Source organism: Odocoileus virginianus, chromosome 4 (assembly GCF_023699985.2).
Source record: "Odocoileus virginianus isolate 20LAN1187 ecotype Illinois chromosome 4, Ovbor_1.2, whole genome shotgun sequence".
NCBI classification, from domain to species: Eukaryota; Metazoa; Chordata; class Mammalia; order Artiodactyla; family Cervidae; genus Odocoileus; species Odocoileus virginianus.
This window is the reverse complement of record NC_069677.1, coordinates 77,293,513-77,318,749: the sequence shown is the minus strand read 5'-3', so window position 1 is coordinate 77,318,749 and position 25,237 is coordinate 77,293,513. Positions and strand designations below refer to the sequence as shown.

Below are 25,237 nucleotides of genomic sequence, written 5' to 3'. Positions count from 1 at the left end.
CAGAAAAAAATGCGGAGAATCTGTAATTCTCTTCATGAGAATTAATAGCTGCCATATGGAGTCCATACTCCTATAAGGACTTTATCTAGATCCACTTGCCTATTATTTTAATGATCAGTTTTATTGCTTCTTCAACACAGGCAGTCTTTTACTGCATGTTTGTAAAGCTCTCTTTCCATATCACTTGAGAGAAAATAAGATTCTACCACTGGGAAATAATCTGTTTAAAATTTTCTATCCATACCTTTTCTCTCTGGAGAATTTTTTTTTATCCATAGCTTTTATAGCTGATCTTCAAAAACAAGTCTCCATTCAACTCATATAGAGTTGGTTGTGTACATAGTTAAGACTTCTCTGGCACCTAAATGGGCTACCTTGGTGGCTCAGAAGATAAAGAATCTGCTTGCAATGCAGAAGACTGGGTTTGATTCTTAGGTCGGGAAGATCCCCTGAAGAAGGAAATGGCAACCCACTCCAGTATTCTTGCCTGGAGAATCCCATGGACAGAGATGGCTGGTGGTCTGCAGACCATGGGGTCACAAGTAGCTGGACAGGACTGAGAGACTGACACACACATCCACCTAAATAGTGGAAACCTTAAAGAGAACTATTAGAGAAGTGTGATTTTCCACCTTATGGAAGTCATGTTGCCATTGCCCACAGTCATTTTATCTTAAATATTTAATCCATAGAATATTTAATCCTTATGTTGTTCAGGTCACTCAGTACAATTGCTTTAATAGGGTTTTTGTTTTCAGGTTTTCTTTACTGACAAGGTCTTAGATCTTTGATTTTCTTGATCCTGTTGGAATTACCTTCTAGTTCCTTCTGTCTTCCTTTCCACTCTTATGATGAGCTAATATCTGCAACAGTTCTTGAACTTTTACGTACTGACACTTCGCAGCAGAGGGCTAAGTGTATCGAATGCTTTTTTGAGGTCTATCTGAGCTCTGATAATATCTTTTGAGTTTTGCCTTGGAATATCTATTATGGTGGGAAACGTTAAATCAGGTTGGAAAATTGAAGATGTCACCAGGGTTTATGAACCAAAAACTTTATTTTGAATCCAAGTTTATTTTACATTTGAATTCATGATTCAGAGCCAAAAGAGATTTATTAATAGAACTTGGTTTCAATTTTTTTTTGGAGTGGTGTTTCTCAAGGAATTTGGAAATAATGTGGAGCATTGTTGGTGTCAAAATGGCGTGGGGAATATTTTTGGCATTAATGGAAGGGAGCAGAGATACTGTGTGTCTTGAATGTGGGGACAATCCTGACAGTGATGTTTTGTCAGAACTTCTTCAATGCTGGTAGCAACATGATTGAGGAGCCCTTGGGATGAAATGTTAAAATTTATGCCAAATCGTATCAGGTAACATTAGGTTTTTTTTTTTTTTTTTTAGATATAATTGACAGAGTAAACTGCATATAAAGTGTTTGAGTGATAGATTTAGATGTGTTACCCATGAACCCATCACCACAGTGAAGATAGTGAACATACCTCTTACACTTAAAGGTTTCCTCTTCATAATTCCTTCTGCTTCTCTCCCAACCCCCAGTAACCTGTGACCTGCTTTCTGTAACTATAAGTTAATTTGCATTTTCTGGAGTTTTATATAAATGAAATTATACAGCCTGTGCTCTTTTTCTGGATTCTTTCCACAGTTATTTTGAGATTCATCCATTAATTTGTGTTACTAAATTTCCTTATTGCTGAGTAATACTTCATTGTACAGACACAGTAATGTGTCTAGTCATTCACCTGTTAATGGACATTTGAATTGTGTTCACTTGGGGCTCTTGAGAAGAAAGCTGTTCAAGAGCATTCATGTGCAAACCTTTATGTGAACATATGCTTCCTTTTTTCTTGTGTAAACATCTATGAGTATTATAGCTGGATAAAATGGTTATGTATGTGTCATATTAAAGACACTACCCTACTGTTTTCCAAAGTGATTGTATTATTTTCCCTTTCCACCAGCAGTTTCTCTACATTCTTGTGATCTTGGTCTGGTCAGTTTTTAAGATTTTAGCTTTTTTAGTAGATGTGATATCTCATTATGGTTTTAATTTGTATTTCATCTATTACCAGTGATGTTGAGCATCTTTTCATGTGTTTGTTTGCCATCTGTATATCTTCTTTGGTGAGGTATATAGTCAAACCATTCTTAAAAATTAGGTTTTTAAAAATTTATTGTCTTGATAGTTTTTTATGTATTCTGGATGAGTCATTTATCAGATACATACTTTGCAAATATTTTCTTTCAGCCTGTGGTTGTCTTTTCATCCTCTTAACAATACCTGTTGAAAAACCAGAAGTTGTTTTGGTGAAGTATACTTTATCTATCTGTTCTTCTGTGGATTTTGATTTTGGTGTCATTTTCGAAATCTTTGCCTAATGTCAGGTCATAAAGATTTTTCTCTATAAAGTTTTCTTTTATAGATTTTACAGTTTTAGATGATACATTTAGATCTATGATATGTCTTGAGATATTTTTTGTTTATGGTGTTATGTACATATTAAAGTTAATTACCTGGTGGCTCAGATGGTAAAGAATCTGCCTCCAATGCAAAGACCCAGGTTTGATCCCTGGTTTGGGAAGATCCCCTGGAGAAGGGAATGGCTACCCACTCCAGTATTGTTGCTTGGAGAATTCCATGAACAGTGGAGCCTGGTGGCTACAAACTATGGGGTCGCAAAGAGTTGGACATGACTGAGCAACTAACACTTTCATTATTATTATAATTAGTTTGACAAATGGATATTCCGTTGTTTTGACACCAAGTTTGAAAAGATTTATCTTTTCTTTTCTGCACCTTTGCTAAAAATCAGTTGTTCTTATATAACAGGTCCTGAAATCAGGTGGTTAGTCCTCAACTTTGCTCTTTTTCAAAGCTGCTTTGGCTTTTCTAAGCTGTTTGCATATACATTTTAGAATAAAATTTTCAATTTCTAACAACGAAAAAAAGCCTACTGGGATTTTGGTTGGGATGGCTTTGAATCTGTAGATTAATTTACTGCTTATTTTGTTTTTTAATTTCTCACAGCAGCATTTTGTGGTTTTCTTTGTATATGTTTCTCACATGTTTTGTCAAACTTGTCCCTAAGTATTTGTTTTTTGAAACTCTTGTAAAAAATGTTGTTTTCAAAACTTGCTCTCCAATCAGGTCTTATCCAATAAGCATGTGGCTCCTGACCATCTGTTGCAAATCTGCCAACGCATCGGTCCCATGCTGGATAAAGAGATCCCACCCAGCATTTCAAGAGTCACTTCTTTACTTGGGGCAGGAAGGCAGTCTTTGCTACGTACAGCAAAAGGTACCTTAATTTGAAGAAGTGTTCTGCTTTGTATTACTAGCTTAATAATTACTATAATTGTGAAGTAATGTAAGCATTGTGGAAGAAAGGTGATATGTAACTAAAAACCATGCTGTGGACTATAAAATTCTCTGCATTTAGCCTAGGCATTGAATTCTATTACGTCAGTGTTTAATGGGTCCTTCTGCATTTTAAAAAATGATAAAGGTATAGATGTTAAGCTCAAAAGCTTGAATTTATTCTGAGATGTGTTTGAGGTTTTATCAATGTGAGTTCTTAATTTTCCATTTTGTAGCTCACTTATAACTTCATTGAATGTAATTGTATGTGTCTAATAAACTCTTTAAATGCTAGAGTATTTCATTTGATATTTAGATTCTGCAAGCCCTTTGTTATAAGGGGAAGTGATTTTCTAAATTTGGTAGCATTTTGAAAATGAGCACCAAAAATGTACAATTGCATGGTTCTTTTTCCACCAGTTTAATTTTTTGCAAAATTGTGTGGTAGCAAAATGTTTGAAATTGCTGTTTTTCTGTTAGCTTGGTATAAATCACTTAGACTGAGTACATGTATGTGATACGATCTATGTATACAACGTGGCTTAACTGCTAATGGGCAAGAATGTTGGCTCTTCTGATCCCGAGTATCCGTCACGTTCATCCCTCACGATGATTCTAAGATCTGTTGCTGTTGTGCTGCAGCCTCTTAGATGCCCCACCAGTGTAAAGTTTGACTGAGAAGGAACAACCCTTCCTCTTGCTTCCATGCCAGACCGGTTTGTCAGCGTTAGTTGTTTTTCAGTGCTCTGCCTAGTCATGCCACACTGTGGCACGAATCAGGAAACTGTTCATATTCCTCCTTTCTCTGTGTTCTACTCACCTTGTAATTATTCTGTTTTAGGTTGTTATACAGTAGTTGCTTGGGTAGCCTGTTTTCTTCTGTTTTCTTTACTTGTGTCAAGCTCAATGTTGTTTTGTGACGAGCACTGCTTTAGAACTGGCAGACTGTAGAAGAAGCTCTTCAGCAAGCTGTCCTAGGGTAGGGACTATATTTCTCTGTTTGTTTGTACTAGTGACACGAGAGGCTGCCTTGTAACTGATAATGATAGTGGTAATGAATCATTCCTGTAAAACATGACATGCCTGTTAGTTTGGGGCACCCGAGGCTCAGTGGAGGTTTATGTGATGCCTTTCCTCCCTCCCTCCTCCAGCTGTGCAGAAGCTAGCTTCTAGCACAGCGTACTCTGTGCTCTGCTGCTGTCTCCTCTAGAGGGGTTAGACAGTTGTCTTTGTATATTTGCTAAGAGGGGTAGGACTTCACAATAAAGTGTTCAGACTCACAGGTCCTACATGTGCTCTTGTGTAAAGGATTGTCTCTGATCCTAAAACAAGAGGAAAGCCATTTGTCAATACTAAGGAGATTAAAGTCATGGTAATATTGGCCAGCATTAATTTTAAACTCAGTAGCATTTAAATAATTAAGTTAAGGATTTTCATATAAATGAAAAAAAATAAAATTTTCCTTACAAAAACATCCATTTTGGGAAAATTGGATCAGTTGCGATTAAGACCTTTATCACTAATGATTGTATAGTATAATTCTGTGATGAAAAATAAAAATCCATTTGTCATTGAGTAGGACTTGGAGTCAAAAGATCTGGTTTTATGGTCCATCTTGACAAGTCATTTGCAGTGGATCTCTTTAAAGGTCCTGGAACCTTTGAGCCTCAGTTACCTCACTTGTAAATTGGCGATAATACCTACCTCACAGGGTTGTTGTGAGGATTCAATGAGATGATGTATGTGGAAAGCACTTTGTAAATTGTAAAGTGCTACACAAATGTTAGTTGTTGTTGTTGTATCTGAGATGTCTTAAATTTTTTTTTTTTCTTTCAGAAATAGTCTAATAAACCTCTAGGGCTTTTCTGTTAAATATATTAGTTGGTAAACCTTTTAATAAACAGTTTATTACAATATACGTAAGTATTCTATAAAATCTTTCTTGGGGTTAACTTTCAAGATTTTATGTGTATCTAAAATTCATTTTAAAGACTGCAGGCACACAGTTTGGAAGGGCTCTGCCTTTGCTGCTCTTCATAGAGGAAGACCTCCTGAAATGCCGGTGAATTATGGTTCCCCACCAAATCTTGGTAAGTGAGGTTGACTTTTCAGTTGCCCAAGATAATTTTTTAATTTCTTGACCAACTTTGTAACTGCTGTATTAAAACTTTAAAGAAGGTGCTGGTAATGTTTCAGATAATTGCTTTCCTAAAATTATTACTAAAAGTAATAAAAGGTAATGAAAAACAATCTTATTTAATAAATCTGTACTAGTGCTTATGGTAGAACAGAATTGGGAAGAAACTTCATCGTTAGGATTTCTCAGGTGTTAATTTTTGTGGCCCTCTAGAAATTGTTTTGGAGTTTTTCATAGCTTCTCACATACTGGCTTCCCCTTAATCATTTTCGTGTTTTTATTTCCTAGTGGAGATCCATCGAGGAAAACAACTCACAGGGTGTTCCACTTTTAGCACAGCATTTCCAGGAGCTATGTATCAGCACATAAAAATGCACAGGAGGATTCTTGGACATCTGTCTGCTGTTTACTGTGTAGCATTTGATAGGACAGGACATAGAATCTTTACAGTGAGTTACCATTTTAAAGTCAATTTGGTATCATCTGGAGCACTTGAGTGTGCCTCACGATTATCTAGGAAAGCTTAATTAAACCTGTCTTTTCCCTTTCTCAGAAATTTTGACTTGGTCTGGTGTGGGGTCCGTGCATTTTTGCATTTTTATTTGCATTTTTATTAAGTATCCCCTGTGATTCTGAAGCAAAAAATCAGGCCTTGTATGGTGTTTGTGGATTACCTCCAGCTCATTCTGGACCTACTGAATTAGGTTCTCGTGTGTATTAAACAAAAACAATCCAAAAAATCCCCCTACCTTAGAAAGACCCTCTCCCCTCAAAGTCCAAATGTCTACAGGTGATTCTTATTCACATTGATTACTTGTTATCTGGGGAAATTGATTAACACTGAAAGATTATTTTATAATTATTATAAAACTACATGTAAATTTTTGGAGTTTAACTTAACATTTCAGTGTTTTAAGGGAAAGTTAGGATGGATAAGAAGTTGAGATTTCATTTTTCCATTGTTGAGATTCACAGTTAATATTCAGATATTTTCTGGATGGATGGATACTGGATGGGACTATAAATTTGAGACTCTATTGCTTAGTTATTTAAAATGAGGGCTTCAGTCCCATTGTTTTTTGTTTTTGAAATTGCCACTTACTCAACTTGTGTCCTAACTAATACTTACCAAGTTATTTAACTTAATGTGAACGAAACAAACATTTAGCTTTGTTAAATGGGTGAGCCTTGGACTTTTAGTTGGATTTATTATATGGCAGAGAATTTGGAGAAAATAGTATTTATAATAGGTCTGAGCCATAAAAATGAAAACTTCAAGAATGTATCTTTTTTATTATTTGAAGAAAAAAACATTGTAAGTGTTCTTGGCCATCAGATTCATAATTTGAAGAGTATTTTTTTTTTTTTTTTTTTCAGAGTATTCTGTAGTTGGAAAGAGAGGAGGAGATACAGACATTTAATTTGTGTGACAAGTGAATGGTATTTTTTTTAATGAAATATAAGACTTACTGTATTAACATTTTATCTTGGGGTATATTTTTTCTTAGGGTTCAGATGACTGTTTGGTGAAGATTTGGTCAACACACAATGGCCGCCTGTTGTCCACATTAAGAGGTCATTCTGCAGAAATTTCAGATATGGCAGTAAACTATGAGAATACAATGATTGCTGCAGGGAGCTGTGATAAAATAATTAGAGTGTGGTGCCTGAGAACCTGTGCTCCAGTTGCTGTGCTCCAAGGACACACGGGGTCAATTACATCTTTACAGGTAAAACCCCCTTTAGTGTGCACATCGGTGTACTGTCTCCTTTTCCTTTAAATGGTCATTATCTTTGGAGATGAGAAATAATAAGATGTTTAGTAATTACATGATCTATTTTAAATTTAGTAATCAGGAAAATATAATCAATCAGAGTTCCATGAATCTTGGAAGGGTGATGTAATAGATACCTAGTGTAGTTAAGAGCTTTACTGGAATGACTTACTGTTTCCTTTAGGTTTACAGTTGAACTGAGTGAGTGGCAATTATATACTCATGGTGACAGGTTAATAATTTTTCTCCTTTAAAATTTGTGGATTTTGATAAGTTGATTAAATTAGCTGAACTATATTTTTTGTTTATTGTGGACATTAATTTTGAACTGTATAGATGGTAGACAAAATAGTACGATGATCCTTTGTGTCCATCAGCCCTGGCCAGTTCTTCATCTATTTCACCTTGTACCTAAAGCAAATGCTAGATTTCATATCATTTCATCTGTAAATGCTTCAGTATGTGTACTGTGTTTTATTAAAAACACAACCAAAAACATTATCATCACACTTGTTTGTTGATGTTCAAATTTCAGAAAGTTTCATAAATGGGCTTCCCTGGTGGCTCAGCTGGTAAAGAATCTGCATGCAATATGGGAGACCTGGGTTCAGTCCCTGGGTTGGTAAGATCCCTGGAGAAGGGAAAGGCTACCTACTCTGGAATTCTGGCCTGGAGAATTCCATGGACTATATAGTCTGTGGGGTTGCAAAGAGTCGCACACAACTCTTTCATAAATAGCATTATTTTATGTAGTTTGTGTGAATTAGGAACCAAAGTCAGTACCTTACAATTGGTTGCTATACATTAAAAGAATTTTACAACAAGTTGCACCATCTTGTCCAATTTTTTTGCAGTTTCTTTGTTGAGGAAATTGGGTTTACAGAGTTTCCACTGTTTGGGTACCATTTGCATCCTTGTGTAGATTAACATCTTTCTTTGTGTTTCTTGTAAGTTGGTTGTTGGATCTGGAGTAGTAGTTTTATTTAATGCGTATGAGAGTCACTTGGAGGCTTTGTTTAAAACAGAGATTGCTAGGCCCCACTGCTTAATGTTGGAGGTGAGGATCATTGATTGAAATTAAAAGATACTTGGTTACCTTGATGCATATGCTCTTCCAGGTGGTCTCTTATATGTGTAGTTGCCTTAGATCCATTAGTTCCAAGAATGGTAATATTCAGTCACTTTTTAGAAATTACATTTTGTTAGTAATTAGCTAATGATTTATAAGGCCTTTTAAGGCATGTTGGTGCCTCATTTTCATATGTGAATTTATCCAGGCTATATGTTGAATGGCCTATAAATAGATTTGGTGTGAAGTTGTGTGATAAAAGTGACTTTTCTTAACTCCTGTGGTCAATATTCTTAAAGAACAGAGACTGCAAACTTGTTTTTTAAGGATGACAACTAAAATTGGGATTGTGTTTTACTTTGAATATTGGAGGAAAATCTTTGGTTTGCCTATTTATTTTTTGACAATGAGTATATTGTTCTCTAGAGGACTTTATAGGTTAAAAATTAATTCAAATCACCGCTATGTTCCACAGGTTTTAAAATTTTAAAGTTTGTTATGTACTTATAGACAATATCGCAGCAAATAAGAACATTTATAGTAAGTAGTTGGTGAGCGTATCTGTCTTAAAAAACCATTATGGGATTGTTCATTATGAGAGTGAAGCTCTGGTCTTCAATGAAAGCCCCATTGTCCTAATAATAGGGGCCCACCTGTATTTATCACCTAACAAATATATCAGGAAATCTACTTGTGTGGTAGTAAGTTTTTATACATCAGAAGGCTTATCTGTGCTTGCTAGTGGTTACTCTGAAGTTCAAACACAAACAAGTGCATGATATATTAATCTTTTTCATGTTCTTTGCTCTGTTGTTACTGGCATGTATAAACCATCCTAATTGTAGTAACGGCTTTCTTTTTTTATTAAAAAAAAAGATAAGTAATATTGTTTGCCAAAAAAATTAGACAGTAGTTAATAGCAAATAATATTGAAAACTTCCATAATCTTACCATTTAGAATAATCACTGTCAGTATTTCAGTACATAACCTTTCTCATGGGTAGCAGTATACAATATCACTTATAATTTACATTCTCAATAATGTTAGTATTAGACTAACTGGATTAGAGTTAGAACCTTTTGTCTAAGAGTATCAAGTAACATTCTTGAGGAGTAAGAGACATAATGCATAGCTGGAAACTACTAATAGAAAAGTTGGATGAAGGTGAAAAAGTATCCAGAGTACTAATCAGTTCAGTCGCTCAGTCATGTCTGACTCCTTGCGACCTCATGGATTGCAGCATGCCAGGCTTCTCTGCCCATCTCCAATTCCCAGAGTTGGCTCAAACTTGTGTTCGTTGAGTCGGTGATCCCATTCAACCATCTCATCCTCTGTTGTCCGCTTTTCCTCCTGCCTTCAATCTTTACCAGCATCAGAGTTGTTTCTAAGGAGTCAGTTCTTCACCTCAGGTGGCCACAGTATTGGAGTTTCAGCTTTAGCATCAGTCCTTCCAATGAATATTCAGGACTGATTTCCTTTTGATTTGATCTCCTTGCAGTCCAAGGGACTCTCAAGAGTCTTCTCCAACACCACAGTTCAAAAGCATCAGTTCTTCGGTGCTCAGCTTTCTTTGTGGTCCAACTCGCACATCCATATATTACTTCTGGAAAAACCATAGCTTTGACTAGATGGACCTTTGTTGGCAAAGTTAATGTCTCTGCTTTTTAATATGCTAGGTTGGTCATAGCTTTTCTTCCAAGGAGCAAGCGTCTTTTTAATTTCATGGCTGTAGTCTCCATCTGCAGTGATTTTGGAGCCCCAGAAATAAAGACTGTCATTGTTTACATTTCCATTCCATTTCACAAAGTACTAACATGGAAATTATGTAGCCAAGATATGGAAAGCCCGGAGGGAGGAAGCTTGAATTTGAAGGCATTTAGCAGTTTGATAGGTGACTGAGAAGCTTGGCAGACATTTTGACAGACTTGTAGGGTTGGGGAGGATATATCTTGGAAATATCCATGCATAGTAAAATCAGCTATTGATGAAATTTCATCAGAGTACTAGAATTAGTAAAAAGGAAATTTGAGAACTGAAGCATATGACTGAATTTAGTAGTTCAGTAGATGGTTTTAACAGCAGACTAGATTCTACTAAGGAAATCAAAGAGAGAATTAATGAGTTGGCAATGAGGCCAGAGAAAATAAACAAATGGAAGCACCGAGTGAAGAGTTCAGAATGTACCAAAAGAGGTTAGTAGGAAATGCTGAAAAGATTCCACATGTGTGTACATATATATGTACCATATGTGTAACTGGAATTCCTGAAGGAGAGAATGAAGCAAAAGCTGTGTTTGTAGTGATAGTAGCTGAGAAGTTTGCAAAATACACTAAAGAAATAAAGCCACAGATTGAAGAAACGCTAAGGTTCCTGAACAGAGTAAATATACAGAAAACTGCAACTATGGAACATCACAATAAAAGGTTTTTTTGTTTGTTTTTTTTATTTTTTTTTAATGTTTATTTAACTGGTCTGGGTCTAAATTGCAGCATGCGGGATCTAGTTCCCTGACCAGGGATCAAACCTGGAGCTCCCTGTTTTGGGAGTGCAGAGTCTTAGCCACTGGACCACCAGGGAAGTCCCACAATAAAAGTTTTAAAACCAAGGACAAAGAGAAATCTTAAAGTAATCAGAGCAGAAAATACAGAAGGAGCAAGAACGATGGCCAGCTTCTCAGTAGAAGCAGTGGAGGTTCATAGACAAAGGAGTGCTTTTCTGAGAGTGCTGATAGGAAATGACTGCAGGTCAAGAATTCTGAACCTACTGAAAATCCACTGAAGTGTAATAAACACTTTTTCAGATAGATTCAGAGTTTCTTAGTGATGGGACAGCACTAAGGGGAATTTGAAATAGTATTCTTCAGGCAGAGAAGGAATGTGATCCCAGGCTTGGAGTAATAAGAAGGAATGAAAAATTTAAAAAAAAGGAAATGTGTATGAGTAAATGGAAATAAACATTGACTACCTGCAACAAATATCATTTCTTAGGGTTTTAGATTATATATAGAATTAAACTGACAGTAATAAGAGCTTATGTGTTTGGAGGTAACTTCAGTATTAATGTAGATCTTTCTGTTACTATCACATACCACATTCCCTCTCATTTTGGTAGTTTTATTCATCTTACTCCTTTGCTGAGTGTGTTTTTCTTGTTTTCCTTATAATTCCCTCTCTATCTTATAAGCTGCCTTGGATGTCTCTGGACCAAATGGATCTTCCTTTCTCTAGCTTGTTTGTGTAGCACAGTTGGAACTTTGTTAAACACAAATGTTAACCCTATTCTGAAGTTACAATATAATTCTTTTGTTATATTACATTTATGGTTTTTTAATTTAAATATTTAAAATGTTGATCACTTGGCATTTATCCTGCATTATAGTCTGAAGAATGGATCCATTTTTCCCCAGATTGTTGCATAGTTGTCCCTTTACCATTGATGCATTTGTGGTCGGTCTGTCGTTTCCCCGCCTGACTGAGATGGCTCCTCTGTTGTATGTCCTGTGTATCAGGGTCCAGTTCGGACTTCATAGTTTTCCGCTGGTCTTTCTGTCATAATGTACATACTGTGCCCCATAGTTTTAATTACTGAGGCTTTGTGTTAGGTCTCACATCAACAGGACTAGATCTTTACTTTCTCTTCACGAAAATTTTCCTGACCATTCTTATTCATTTCCAAAATAATCTTTTATTGAGATCACATTATATTTATAAATTAGAGATAAGACTTTCATTTTTTTTAATTTGTTATGAGTTCTCACTGAAGTGTCACCTGTATTTTGGATTTCTTGCATGTTACTCAAAGTGTCAATTGAAATTAACTTTGAAAAACTTAAACTGTAATGTTAGGGGCCAGCTCAGGAAACTGATTTGTAAATGGTTTTATTCCTTTTTAGTTCAGCCCCATGGCCAAAGGCTCGCAAAGATACATGGTTTCCACTGGTGCTGATGGGACTGTTTGTTTTTGGCAGTGGGATTTAGAATCCTTGAAATTCAGGTAAGTGGCTGTAATTGTTTAGTAAGTTTTTTCTTTTTTCATGATGTTACAGGTTAGTCTAAAAATGAAATCTGATTATAAAGAGAAATTATGTATTGTGATTTGCCTTTTTACTTTTGAACTTAACTTTTGATACATACAGTGCATGTACCATATTGACTGCTGTTGACACTGTACCATTTAGATATTTGGGTATGTTAAAGGGGCAGAGCCATTCTCTCTTAGTGGTCACATGTTTTTGAAAAAGTGATAGTATGTGAAACATTTTGAAAAATGTTAGAAATATACATAATTATATGCATAGGCAGAAATTTAGGCAGGAATTATTTAAGAATCAGACCTGGATTATAGCCCTACACTGCCCATCACGGTACCCACTAGCCACACATCTCTGTTAACACTTTGGTTGTGGCTGGTGCAATTGAGGAATCGACTTATTAAATTTTTAACAGATATGATTCAGTAATTATAGAACTTTTAAGTGTATTTTAAACAACTTGAGTATGTGAATTAGTTTTTCAACTAGAAGTTTCATGAAATCTCAGTACAGATTAAGTATTTTTGATGAAAACTTTTCAAATTGAGATCTATTGTAAGTGTCCAGTATGCTATGGAAGAGTTAAAGGATATACTATGAAAGCAATTAAAGTTTTCATTAAAATTTTATTAACATTGTTGTGGTATTTTGGATATATTGGGTTAAATGGATTAAAACTAATTTTATCTTTTTACTTAAGATGTGGCTGCTAAAAATTTACTGTTAGATATGCAGCTTGCTTTCTTTTTCTGTTGGAGCATGCTATCTGGTGGTTTTAGAGCCTGTTCTGTGGCCTTGATAATGGGTTCTCTTACACTTTCTGAGCTTTAATTACCTCAGTTACAGAACAGTGGTTAGTGGGCTTGCTCTTTCTGTGTGCTAGGATCCATGTAAGTTTGGGGGTTAGACAGTCCTTTCACATCCACCCACCTGTAACAGCCTGTGTGGAAATATTTGGTATACGATGAGGTAATATAGAAGTAAGAGGGCAACATTTATGTATGCTAGATTAAAGCAGTTATCTTTTTAAAAAATTTATTCTTAATTGCAGAATAATTGCTTTAAAACATTGTTTTAACTTCCTGCCATACATCGGCATGAATCAGCCAGCCATAGATACATGTATGTCCCCTCCCTCTTGAACCTCCCTTCTGCCTCCCACCCCTTCTCACCTCTCTCGGTTTTACAGAGCCCTGGTTTGAGCTCCCTGAGTCATGCAGCAAATCCCCCCTGTCTGTTTTACATGTGGTGGCGCACATGTTTCAGTGCTGCTCTCTCCGTTCACCCCACCCTCTCTTCCCCCTCCCCAGCCCGTGTCAATAAGTCTGCTCTCGGTCTCTGTGTCTCCCTTGCCGCCCTGCATATAGGTTCTTCAGCACCATCTTTTTAGATTCCATATTACATGCATTAATATGCGATATTTGTTTTTCTCTTTCTGACTTCTTCACTTATGTATGATAGGATCTAGGTTCATCTACCTTGTTAGAACTCACTCAGATGCATTTCTTTTTATGGCTGGGTAATATTCCACTGTATGTATGTACCACAGCTGCTTTATCCATTCATCTGTTGATGGACAATCCATGTTGCAACTTCCATGACCTAGCTATTATAAATAGTGCTGGAGTGAACATTGGGGTACATGTGTCTTTCTCAATTTTGGTTTCCTCAGGCTATATGCCTAATAGTGGAATTTCTGGGTCATATGGTAGTTTTATTCCTAGTTTTTTTTTTTTTTTTAAGAAATCTCCATACTGTCTTCCATCGTGGCTGTATCAGTTGACATTCCCACCAGCAGTGTTAGAGGGTTCCGTTTGCTCCACACCCTCTCCAGCGTTTATTGTTTATTGGTTTTTTGATGATGGCCATTCTGACTGGTATGAGGTGATATATCATTATAGTTTGATTTAGATTTCTCTAATAATTTAGAGTGATGTTGAGCATCTTTTCATGTGTTTATTAGCCATCTGTATGTCTTTGGCAAAACATCTATGTAGGTCTTTTCCCCACTTTTTGATCGGGTTGTTTGTTTATCTGATATTGAGTTGAATGAGCTGCTTATGTATTTTGAAAATTAATCCTTTGTCAGTTGTTTCATTTGCTATTATTTTCTCCCATTTTGAGGGTTGTCTTCTTCACCTTGTTAATAGTTTTCTTTGCTGTGCAGAAGCTTTTAAGTTTAATTAGGTCCCACTTACTTATTTTTGTTTTTATTCCCATTACTGTAGGAGGTGAGTCATAGAGGATCTTGCTGTGATTTATGTCATACAGCGTTCTGCCTATGTTTTCCTCTAAGAGTTTTATAGTTTCTGATGTTACATTTAGGTCTTTAATTCATTTTGAGTTTATCTTTGTGTATGGTGTTAGGAAGTGTTTTAATTTCATTCTTCAATTCTTCATTCTCCATTTCTCCCAGCACCACTTATTGAAGAGACTATCTTTGCCCCACTGTATATTCTTGCTTCCTTTGTCAAAAGGTGCCCATAGGTGCATGGGTTGATCTCTGGGCTTTCTGTCTTGTTCATTGGCCTATATTTCTATTTTTTATCATACTGTCCAGATGACTGTAGCTTTGTAGTATAGTCTGAAGTCAGGAAGGTTGATATCTCCAGCTCCATTGTTCTTTCTCAAGATTGCTTTGGCTGTTTGGGGTCTTTTGTGTTTTCATACGAATTGTGAAATTTTTTGTCCTAATTCTGTGACTTATGCCTTTGGTAACGTGATAGGGATTGCACTGAATCTTTACATTGCATTTGATAGTACAGTCATTTTCACAATACTGATTCTTTCAGCCTAGGAGCATGGAATATCTCTCCATGTGCTAATGTCATCTTTGATTTCTTTTATCAGTCTCATAATTTTCTGTATACAGGCCTTTTGACTCCTTAGGTAAGTTTATTCCTAGGTATTTTATTCTTTTTGTTGCAGTGGTAAATGGGATTGATTCCTTAATTTCTCTTTCTTCTTTTTCATTGTTAGCATATAGGAATGCAAGTGATTTCTAGGTATTGATTTTGTATCCTGCAACATTACTAAATTCACTTATTAGCTGTAGTAATTTCATGATAGCATCTTCAGGATTTTATATGTATAGTATGATGTCATCTTCAAACAGTGTGAGTTTTGCTGCTGCTTTTCCAATCTGGATTCCTTTTATTTCTTTTTCTTCTGTGATTGCTGTACTTAAGACCTCCAAATCTGTGTTGGATAATAGTGGTGAAAGTGGACACCCTTGTCTTGTTCCTGATCTTAGAGGGAATGCTTTCAGTTTTTCATCATTGAGAATAATGTTTGCTGTGGGTTTGTTGTATATAGCCTTTATTATGTTGAGGTAGGTTCGCTCTATGCCCATAAATGGGCAAAATAAGCTTTTGAATGTTGTCAAGAGCTTTTTCTGTATCTGTTGAGATTATCATATGGTTTTGATCTTTCAGTTTGTTAATATGGTGTATCACATTGATTGATTTGTGTTTATTGAAGAATCTTTGCATTTCTGGGATAAGCCCGACTTGATCATGGTGTATGATCTTTTTAATGTGTTGTTGAATTCTGTTTGCTAGAATTTTGTTGAGGATTTTTGTGTTGATGTTCATCAGTGATACTGGCTTGTAATTTTCTTTTTTTGTGATGTCTTTGTCTGGTTTTGGTATCATGATGATGGTGGACTCATACAATGAGTTTGAAAGTGTTCCTTCCTCTGCAGTTATTTGAAAGAGTTTCAGAAGGATTGGCATTAGCTCTACTCTGAATGTTTGATAGAAGTCAGTTGTGAAGCTGTCTGGTTCTGGGCTTTTGTTTTTGGGGAGATTTTTGAATCACAGTTTCGATTTCAGCCTAAAGCCGGTAGGTTCAGTTCAGTTCACTCACTCAGTCGTGTCTGACTCTTGATGACCCCATGGACTGTAGCATGCCAGGCTTCCCTGTTCATCACCAACTTCTGGAGCTTGCTCAGGCTCATGTCCATCGAGATGGTGATGCCATCCAAAAGTCTCATCCTCTGTCATCCCCTTCTCCTGTCTTCAGTCTTTCCTAGCATCATGGTCTTTCCCAATGAGTCAGTTCTTTGAATCAGGTGGCCAAAGTATTGGAGTTTCAGCTTCAGCATCAGACCTTCCAATGAATATTTGGGACTGATTTCCTTTAGGGTTAACTGGTTTGATCTCCTTGCAGTCCAAGGGACTCTCAAGAGTCTTCTCCAACACCACAGTTCAAAAGCATCAGTTCTTCGGTGCTCAGCTTTCTTTGTGGTCCAACTCTCACATCCATACAAGACTACTAGAAAAACCATAGCCTTGACTAGATGGACCTTTGTTGACAGAGTAATGTCTCTGCTTTTTAATATGCTGTCTAGGTTGGTCAGAGCTTTTCTTCCAAGGAGCAAGTGTCTTTTAATTTCATGGCTGCAGTCACCATCTGCAGTGATTTTGGAGCCCAAGAAAATAAAGTCTGTCATTATTTCCATTGTTTCCCCATCTATTTGCCATGAAATGATGGGACTGGATGCCATGGTCTTCATTTTCTGAATGTTGAGTTTTAAGCCAACTTTTTTACTCTCCTCTTTCACTTGCATCAAGAGGCTCTTTAGTTCTTCTTCACTTTCTGCCATAAGGGTGGCGTCCTCTGCATATCTGATTATTGATCTTTCTCCCGGCAGTCTTGATTCCAGCTTGTGCTTCATCCAGCCCGGCATTTCGTGTGATGTCTGTCCTCTCCTTGGAAGTTAAATAAGCAGGGTGACAATATACAGCCTTGATGTACTCCTTTCCCAGTTTGGAACCAGTCTGTTGTTTCATGCCCAGTTCTAACTGTTGTTTCTTGACCTACATACAGATTTCTCAGGAGGCAGGAAAGGTGGTCTGGTATTCCCATCTCTTTAAGAATTTTCCAGAGTTGGTTGTGATCCACACAGTCAAAGACTTTGGCATAGTCAATAGAGCAGAAGTAGATGTTTCTCTGGAACTCTCTTGCTTTTCCTGTGATCCAGTGGATGCTGGCAATTTGATTGCTGGTTCCTTTGCCTTTTCCAAGTCCTGTTTGAACATCTGGAAATTCTTTGTTCACTTACTGTTGAACCCTCGTTTGGAGAATTTTGAGCATTACTTTGCCGAGTGTGTGAGATGAGTGCAATTGTGCGGTAGTTTGAGCATTCTTTGGCATTGCACTTCTTTGGGATTGGAATGAAAACTGACCTTTACCAGTCCTGTGGCCACTGCTGAATTTTCTCAATTTGCTGGCTTACTGAGTACAGCACTTTTCACAGCATCATCTTTTAGGACTTGAAGTAGCTCAGCTGGAATTCCATCACCTTCACTAGCTTTGTTTGTAGTGATGCTTTCTAAGGCCTGCTTGACTTTGGACTCCATGTTGTCTGGCTCTAGGTGAGTGATCACACTATTGTGATTCTTGGGATCATTAAGATTTTTTTGTACAGTTCTGTGTGTTCTTGTCACTTCTTTTTAATATCTTCTGCTTTTGTTAGGTCCATACCATTTCTGTCCTTTATTGTGTCCATCTTTGCATGAAATGTTCCCTTGGTATCTCTGATTTTCTTTAAGAGGTCTCTAGTCTTTCCTATTCTGTTGTTTTCCTCTTATTTCTTTGCATTGATCACTGAGGACAGTTTCTTTAATCTCTCCTTGCTGTTGTTTGGAACCTTTCATTCAAATGGGTATATCTTTCCTTTTCTCCTTTGCCTTTAGCTTCTCTTCTTTCCTCAGCTATTTGTAAGGCCTCCTTGGACAATCGTTTTACCTTTTTTGCATTTCTTTTTCTTGTTCCCTGCCTCCTGTACAATGTCACGAACCTCCGTGCATTGTTCTTGGTACTCTATCAGATCTAATCCCTTGAATCTGTTTGTCACTTATCACACTATAATTGTAAGGCATTTGATTTAGGTCATACCTGAATGGTCTAGTGATTTTCCGTTCTTCAGTTTCAGTCTGAATTTTGTGATAAGGAGTTCATGATCTGAGCCACTGTCAGCTCCCGGTCTTATTTTTGCTGACTGGATAGGGTTTCTTCATCTTTGCACTTGATATCTTAGCCAGAAGGCCGAGAAGCGATAGAGCTTCTCCACCTTTGGCTGCAAAGAATATAATCAGTCTAATTTCGGTATTGACCATCTGGTGATATCCATGTGTAGAGTCGTCTCTTGTGTTGTTGGAAGAGGGTGTTTGTTGTGACCAGTGTGTTCTCTTGGCAAAACTCTGTTAACCTTTGCCCTGCTTCATTTTGTACTCCAAGGCCAAATTTGCCTATTACTGCAGGTATCTCTTGACTTCATACTTTTGCATTCCAGTCCCCTAAGATGAAAAGGACTTCTTTTGGTGTTAGTTTTAGAAGATCTTGTAGATCATCATAGAATCATTCAACTTCACCTTCTTCAGTGTTAGTGATTGGAGCTTAGACTTGGATTACTGTGATATTGAATGGTTTGCCTTGGAAACAGATCATTCTGTCATTTTTGAGATTGCAACCATGTACTGCATTTCAGACTCTTTGTTGACTGTGAGGGCTACTCCATTTCTTCTAAGGGATTCTTGCCCAAAGTAGTAGATAAAATGGTCATCTGAATTAAATTTACCCATTCCAGTCCATTTTAGTTCACTGATTTCCTAAAATGTTGATGTTCACTCTTGCCATCTCCTGTTTGACCACTTCTAGTTTACCCTGATTCATGGACCTAGCATTCCAGGTTCCTATGCAGTGTTGTTCTTCACAGCACTGGACCGCATGTCAGTACCCGTCCCGTGCAGGGCTGCGCGTTGCTTTCGCTTTGCCTTGTGCCTTCATTCTTTCTGTAGCTGTTTCTCCGCTCTTCTCCAGCAGCATACTGGGCACCACCGGCGTGGGGAGCTCGTCTTTCAGTGTCACATCTTTTTGCCTTTTCATACCCTTCTTGGCGTTCTCAAAGCAAGAATTCTGAAGTGGTTTGCCATTCCCTTCTCCAGTGGACCACATTTTGTTAGAACTCTTCACCATGACCTGTCCGTCTTGGGTGGCCCTACATGGCATGGCTAATAGTTTCATTGAATCAGACAAGGCTGTGGTCCATGTGATGGTTTGGTTGATTTTCTGTGATTGTGGTTTTCATTCTGTCTGCCCTCTGATAAAATAAGGATAAGAGGCTTATGGAAACTTCCAGTATGTTAAACCATGTTAATGTGTATTTTAAAACAACATGTTCTTCTTTTCTAGTCCACGTCCCCTGAAGTTCACTGAAAAGCCTAGACCAGGTGTTCAAATGCTGTGTTCTTCATTTAGTGTTGGTAAGATACCTTTAGTGTGTTTTTCTTAGTTTTGTTTTAGTTTTTTTGAGCAACCACATTATGGCTAATGCCTTTATCAGATAGATGGTGAATGACTTATGTTCATTTCATAGATTTAACCTGTAATGTTAATTAGCCTTTTTCTTATCTTCCCCATTCTGACTCTCTTGGATTTTTCGTAGTAATCAGAGCCAGGGATATGAGAGAACTGTCAAAAAGGACACTTAGAGTGTCCAAGTGAGCAGTTCCTGTGCCATGTGCCCCATGTGTACGATAAGCCAAGATTGTGATTCTCTTTGAATTGCTGGTTTTGGGGAGTTTAGGTTTGTTTTGCACACATCTTGTGAAATTATTCCTCTTTTTCTTTTTTTGTACAGTGGACTTGTGTGGTAACCTTTGTTTTGGGGAGAGGTCAAAGATTTTCCCCCATAGAAGTCTGAAAATGTGAACAAATGAACTTCATACACCATAGCTATGTTTAGGTGTGTAAATGTTAGTCACTTAGTCGTGTCTGACTCTCTGTGATCCCGTGGACTGTAGCCCACCAGGCTGTTCCGTCCATTGGATTTTCCAAGCAAGAGTACTGGAGTGGGTTGCCATTTCCTTCTCCAGAAGACCTTCCTGACCCAGGGATGGAACCTGACCTGGGGATTGAACCCAGGTCTCCCACATTGCAGGCAGATTCCTTACCATCTAAGTCACCAGGATCCCCTAGGACTGTAAAGGTATTTAGAAAGCAGAACCTGTTTTCATGCATTTTTGGAGTGGCAGCATCTTAGTCCTTGTCACAACCAGTATGACAGGGAGATAATAAACATTTCCAGATTGAATTAACATTTTAAAATTAAGCATCATCTGATGTGTACACCCCCCCCACCCCCACCCCCTGCTATAATACCACCAAACAGTTCTCTGATACTAGCTTGGCATCCTACAATTCAACCCCATTCTGACACTGCCTACCTAGAGAATAGTGTGAGATTGCACAGAATAAGGGCTCAGTCCTACAAGATTCCCAGACCACCTCCAGCCTCAGACCCGGTTGTCACCTTGCTTCTGTTGATGGGCTGTAGGTCAGAGGTTCCCACAACTTCTTCCTTGGATTTAGTTAATTTGCTGAAGCAGCTGACAGAAGTCCTTTCACTAGTGGATTTTTGGTTTATTATGAAAGAACATAATTCAGGAATAGCTAGACGGAGGAGATGCTTAGTATAAAGTCTCTGGGAAGGAGGACTCTCCAGTCCTGCTATTCTTCTCTAATCTCCTCCTGTTCATCCACCTGGAGCTCTCTGAGTCTTGCCCTTTGGGTTTCTTTTTCTTTTCTTTTCTTTTTTTTTTTTTTAGATATTTGAAATACAACTTTATTCTGATTCTAAACGAAAAGGAATGGGAATGACAGTAACACACAAGATTCCACCTCTCAATATTGTCATGTGGCTATAGCAGTCTTATATTTGAAACTCAAGGAGGAAACAACTGTGTTCCAAAACACCTAAATATGCAGGTCCAAAAAATGAAGGTTTTTTTTTTTTTAAACTGCCACATTCACTCCAAAGCCCATCCATCTCCTTCAGCATCCAAAGATTAAGCACATGTTCTGCTTAGCTATATAATAAAGTGGCAAACACGCTGCACCACTGACATCACAGGACAGTTGCCTATAAAACTAGACTTCTGACGCTGGGCCCCAGCTTCACTTTCTCACAGGTCATCATCTTCATCCGGGAGAGCAGTTGTCTGAGCAGCCTCTAAATCGTGCTCGTACTGTGCTGCCAGGCAGGCTGGGTCCATGACCACCTCTGGCGGGGCAAGAGCAGGCATGGTGACAAACTCCAAGTTAGGGTCTCCAATCAATTTTCTAGCAAGCCAGAGGAAGGGCTTTTCAAAGTTGTAGTTACTTTTGGCAGAAATGTCATAGTACTGAAGATTCTTCTTTCGGTGGAAGACAATTGACTTTGCCTTAACCTTTCTGTCCTTAATATCCACTTTGTTGCCACACAACACAATTGGGATGTTCTCATACACTCATACCAGATCTCTATGCCAGTTAGGCACATTGTAAGTAACTCTTGATGTTACGTCAAACATTATAATGGCACACTGAGCTTGTATATAATAGCCATCTCTCAGTCCACCAAATTTCTCCTGACCAGCTGTATCCCATACATTGAACTTAATAGGTCCTCTGTTGGTATGGAACACAAGAGGATGGACCTCATCACCCAAGGTAGCTACATACTTCTTCTCAAATTCACCAGTCAGATGATGCTTCACGAATGTAGTTTTTCCAGTACCACCATCACCAACCAAAATAAGTTTGAACTGAACTTGGGGTTCTCCTTGGGCAGCCATCGCAATGTTACTTCCAGAAGCGTCTCCACGCCCGTCTGACTGAGGGCTGGAAAGATGGCGGAAGCCCCTTTGGGTTTCTTATGAGGCTTCATCACACAGGCACAGTTGGGTAACTCATTGGCCATAAGGATGGATTCAGCTCTCTCACAGCCCTCTCTACCAGTCTCTATGACATGGCTGGTTCCTCTTCCATATGCTTTTCAAAAGTTACCTCATTAACATAAAGTCTGGTGTGATTGAAATGGGTTTGTTATATGAAAAATCAAGACAGCAGTATTATTTCACTTAGGAAATTCTAAGGGTTTTAGTTCAGCCAGAAACAGGGATGAAGACCAAATACAGATTTCTTCCTAAAAGTCATATCATCACAATATACTATGTTAATTTTTAAAAGTTCTTTATATAATGAGATGGATCTATTGAGATGAATTTACTTTTGGTGTAGAGAGCTTACTTAATATAGAAGTTTGGTTAAGACATTTGTTACAAACTGGATTTTAAAACTTAAAATTTTTGTTTCAGGTGGTATGTTTCTAGCCACAGGTAGTACTGATCATGTAATCAGAATGTATTTTTTGGGTTTTGAAGCACCTGAAAAAATCGCAGAACTTGAAAGTCACACTGTAAGTCTTCATGTTTTAAAATTAAGTAAATTTTTAATATTCTTGTTGGTATATAGTCTCAATAACCATTATTGACTTTACTTTTAACTTAAATGGAGGAGGAATTGCATTTAAAGATGAAAGGTGATACTGACAGGCTCAGCACCTGTCAGTATCTTAACTGTGCAAATGCTTTACAGTGGGTATTTCTGCTTCAGGTCCATTTGATTATGACAGTTGATTGGAGTGGATTAGGTTTGAATTGGGCCTGTTTATCTTAACCAAGCTCATGGAATTAGAATGCTGTTTTATTAACGTGCACTATAAGATAGATAACTCTCAGTGTTCTGGAGGACTGGTCAGCAGTCAGGTCATCTTTTTCTCTTTAAGGAAGTTCTGTGAAGTTATTTGATAAAAAACAATCACTTTCAAAGAAATTTTTGTTTGTTTTGCACATAATCAAGTGAATGCGACTTGTTTTCAGCTAAAACTTTTTTAGCACTTTCTATCGATATTAATTTTGTAGATATAATTAATTGTAAATACAGGTTTAATTTTAGAAGCAGGCTGTTTTTTCTTTTTAAACCCTATGTGTCTATCTTTGAGATAAAAGCTGTATCTTAGTCTGGTTTGATTTGTAGTTAGGTTCTTTGCTCTTAAACATACAATATATGTTTGAATGGCAGGATTAACCAGCAAAAGTGCAGATATCTTGCTTTAAACCAAATGTGCTTCTAACTGTAAAACTGGGTGGGCTCTTTCTTTGTTTACAAACTATGTAGATGATTTCTTTTGTGTTTGGTTTTCTCCTCTCTTTAGGATAAAGTTGATAGCATCCAATTTTGTAACAGTGGTGATCGGTAAGTAAGTGAGTTTGTATTCGTGAGTGTGTTTTTAGGTAAATGTGTTATGCTTCCTATTAGTGTAGCTTATATGTCACTTTGCAGGTATATATGGCAGGCCCTTATTAGTAACTGTAGTAATTGAAGGAAAAGTGTGACAGGGAGGAAACAATTAAGTTTTTAGAATTATAGTTTCTGCAGCCTCCTATATCCAAAGTAGTTCTTCAGCTCACTACTGGCTGTTTGATTTACAGGAAAATTAGGTAACAGGATAATGAAATTGCTTATATTTGAACAGTTGTGTGAAAGTGAAAGTCGCTCAGTCGTGTCTAACTCTTTGCAACCCCATTGGCTCTACAGTCCATGGAATTCTCCAGACCAGAACAGTGTAGTGGGTGGCCTTTCCCTCCTCCAGGGGATCTTCCCAACCCAGGGATTGAACCCAGGTCTCCCGCATTACAGGCAGATTCTTTACCAGCTGAGCCACCAGGGATGCCCATTTGGATAGTTAAATCTTTTCTAATCAATTACTGTGATGTAATCTGCAACAAAATTATCCCTTAAATTATATCCTTTTTTGTGGTCCCCACTGTCTTTTCAGGTACCTCTTACCTCTTCTTTTTAACACTTAACTTAGTGATGGATTTATTTATACATAGTGACTAGCATGAAATTGAGTTTAGAATTTAAATGCTTATAATGGCGCTTTTGCTCTTACTACTTCTTCCATCATCTTTAATTGTCCTTCCCTGCTCCCTAGTACTTATCACATATCTTTTCAAAACTATTTGACAAGGTAATGATTGGGTTTGAAATGTGCTTTACAATAGGGCCAGGCAATCAGAGCAAACCAGATTTTCTCCTTTTAGATAGGCCCTAAATCCCCATCTTTTTGAATTAACACCTGTAGATTTACCTGCAGTCAAGATAGCTACATTAAAAATTGTTTTGCTTGTGGTTTTAACTGTAGCCTTTGGTAGCATGTATGTAAGTAGATCTGTTTCTTTTATTTTAAGGTTCTTAAGTGGTAGCAGAGATGGAACAGCACGAATTTGGAGATTTGAACAGTTAGAATGGAGAAGCATCTTACTAGATATGGCCACTAGAATCTCGGGGTAAGTTGAGATGGTTTGTTTCCAAGTAGGTGCATCCTGAATACTTGGTCTGTCTCTCTGGTTGGTTTTTTGCTTTGTTCAGGAACTAGAGCCACCTCCGATCTAAGTGAATGGCTCTCTCCTGCATGTCTGACACATACTTAAACCTGTTAAAATCTTAGATTTATGTAGGAAAGAACACTGTATTTATTCCATTGTTCAAAGCATTGACTTCCTCTGAAGTGTTGCATTTAAAACCACCTACTGTTTTAAATATGTAAATAAGTATGTCAAACGTGGAGATTTTCAGAAAATTCTATTTTTCTAAAGATAGGATGGGACCTCCCTGGCAATCCAGTGTTTAAGACTCCAGGTTTCCACTGCAGGGGCCATTGGTTCAATCCCTGATCAGGGAGCTAAGAGCCTATACACCGGGAAAACAAAAATGAAGATACGATTTTTGGAATTTTTATTTTTTTTATTTTTCTTTTACTTATATAAAGATCAAGATTTTTTCATTTATTTTATTATTTTTTAAATTTATTTTAATTGGAGGCTAATTACTTTACAATATTGTAATGGTTTTGCCACACACTGACTTGAATCTTTAAAAAGTTAACATTTTAAAAACCTATATCTGGTTTGTAAATCCATGGCTGATTCATGTCAATGAATGACAAAAACCACTA

At 37.3% G+C, this 25,237-nt stretch overlaps 1 protein-coding gene and 1 pseudogene across 1 annotated transcript in view; one reads left to right on the top strand and one right to left on the bottom strand.

The window, feature by feature from the left end:
• Window positions 1-25,237, top strand: part of BRWD1 (bromodomain and WD repeat domain containing 1) — a 123,001-nt gene that overhangs the window by 14,991 nt on the left and 82,773 nt on the right. The window contains exons 5-13 of the mRNA XM_070466778.1: window positions 3,169-3,319; window positions 5,370-5,468; window positions 5,804-5,964; window positions 7,024-7,245; window positions 12,253-12,353; window positions 19,588-19,658; window positions 22,533-22,633; window positions 23,432-23,472; window positions 24,471-24,569. Coding sequence (XP_070322879.1) covers window positions 3,169-3,319; window positions 5,370-5,468; window positions 5,804-5,964; window positions 7,024-7,245; window positions 12,253-12,353; window positions 19,588-19,658; window positions 22,533-22,633; window positions 23,432-23,472; window positions 24,471-24,569 — 1,046 coding nt within the window. The remainder of the gene's footprint in view (window positions 1-3,168; window positions 3,320-5,369; window positions 5,469-5,803; window positions 5,965-7,023; window positions 7,246-12,252; window positions 12,354-19,587; window positions 19,659-22,532; window positions 22,634-23,431; window positions 23,473-24,470; window positions 24,570-25,237) is intronic.
• LOC139034810 (GTP-binding nuclear protein Ran-like) lies at window positions 20,967-22,069 on the bottom strand (annotated as a pseudogene).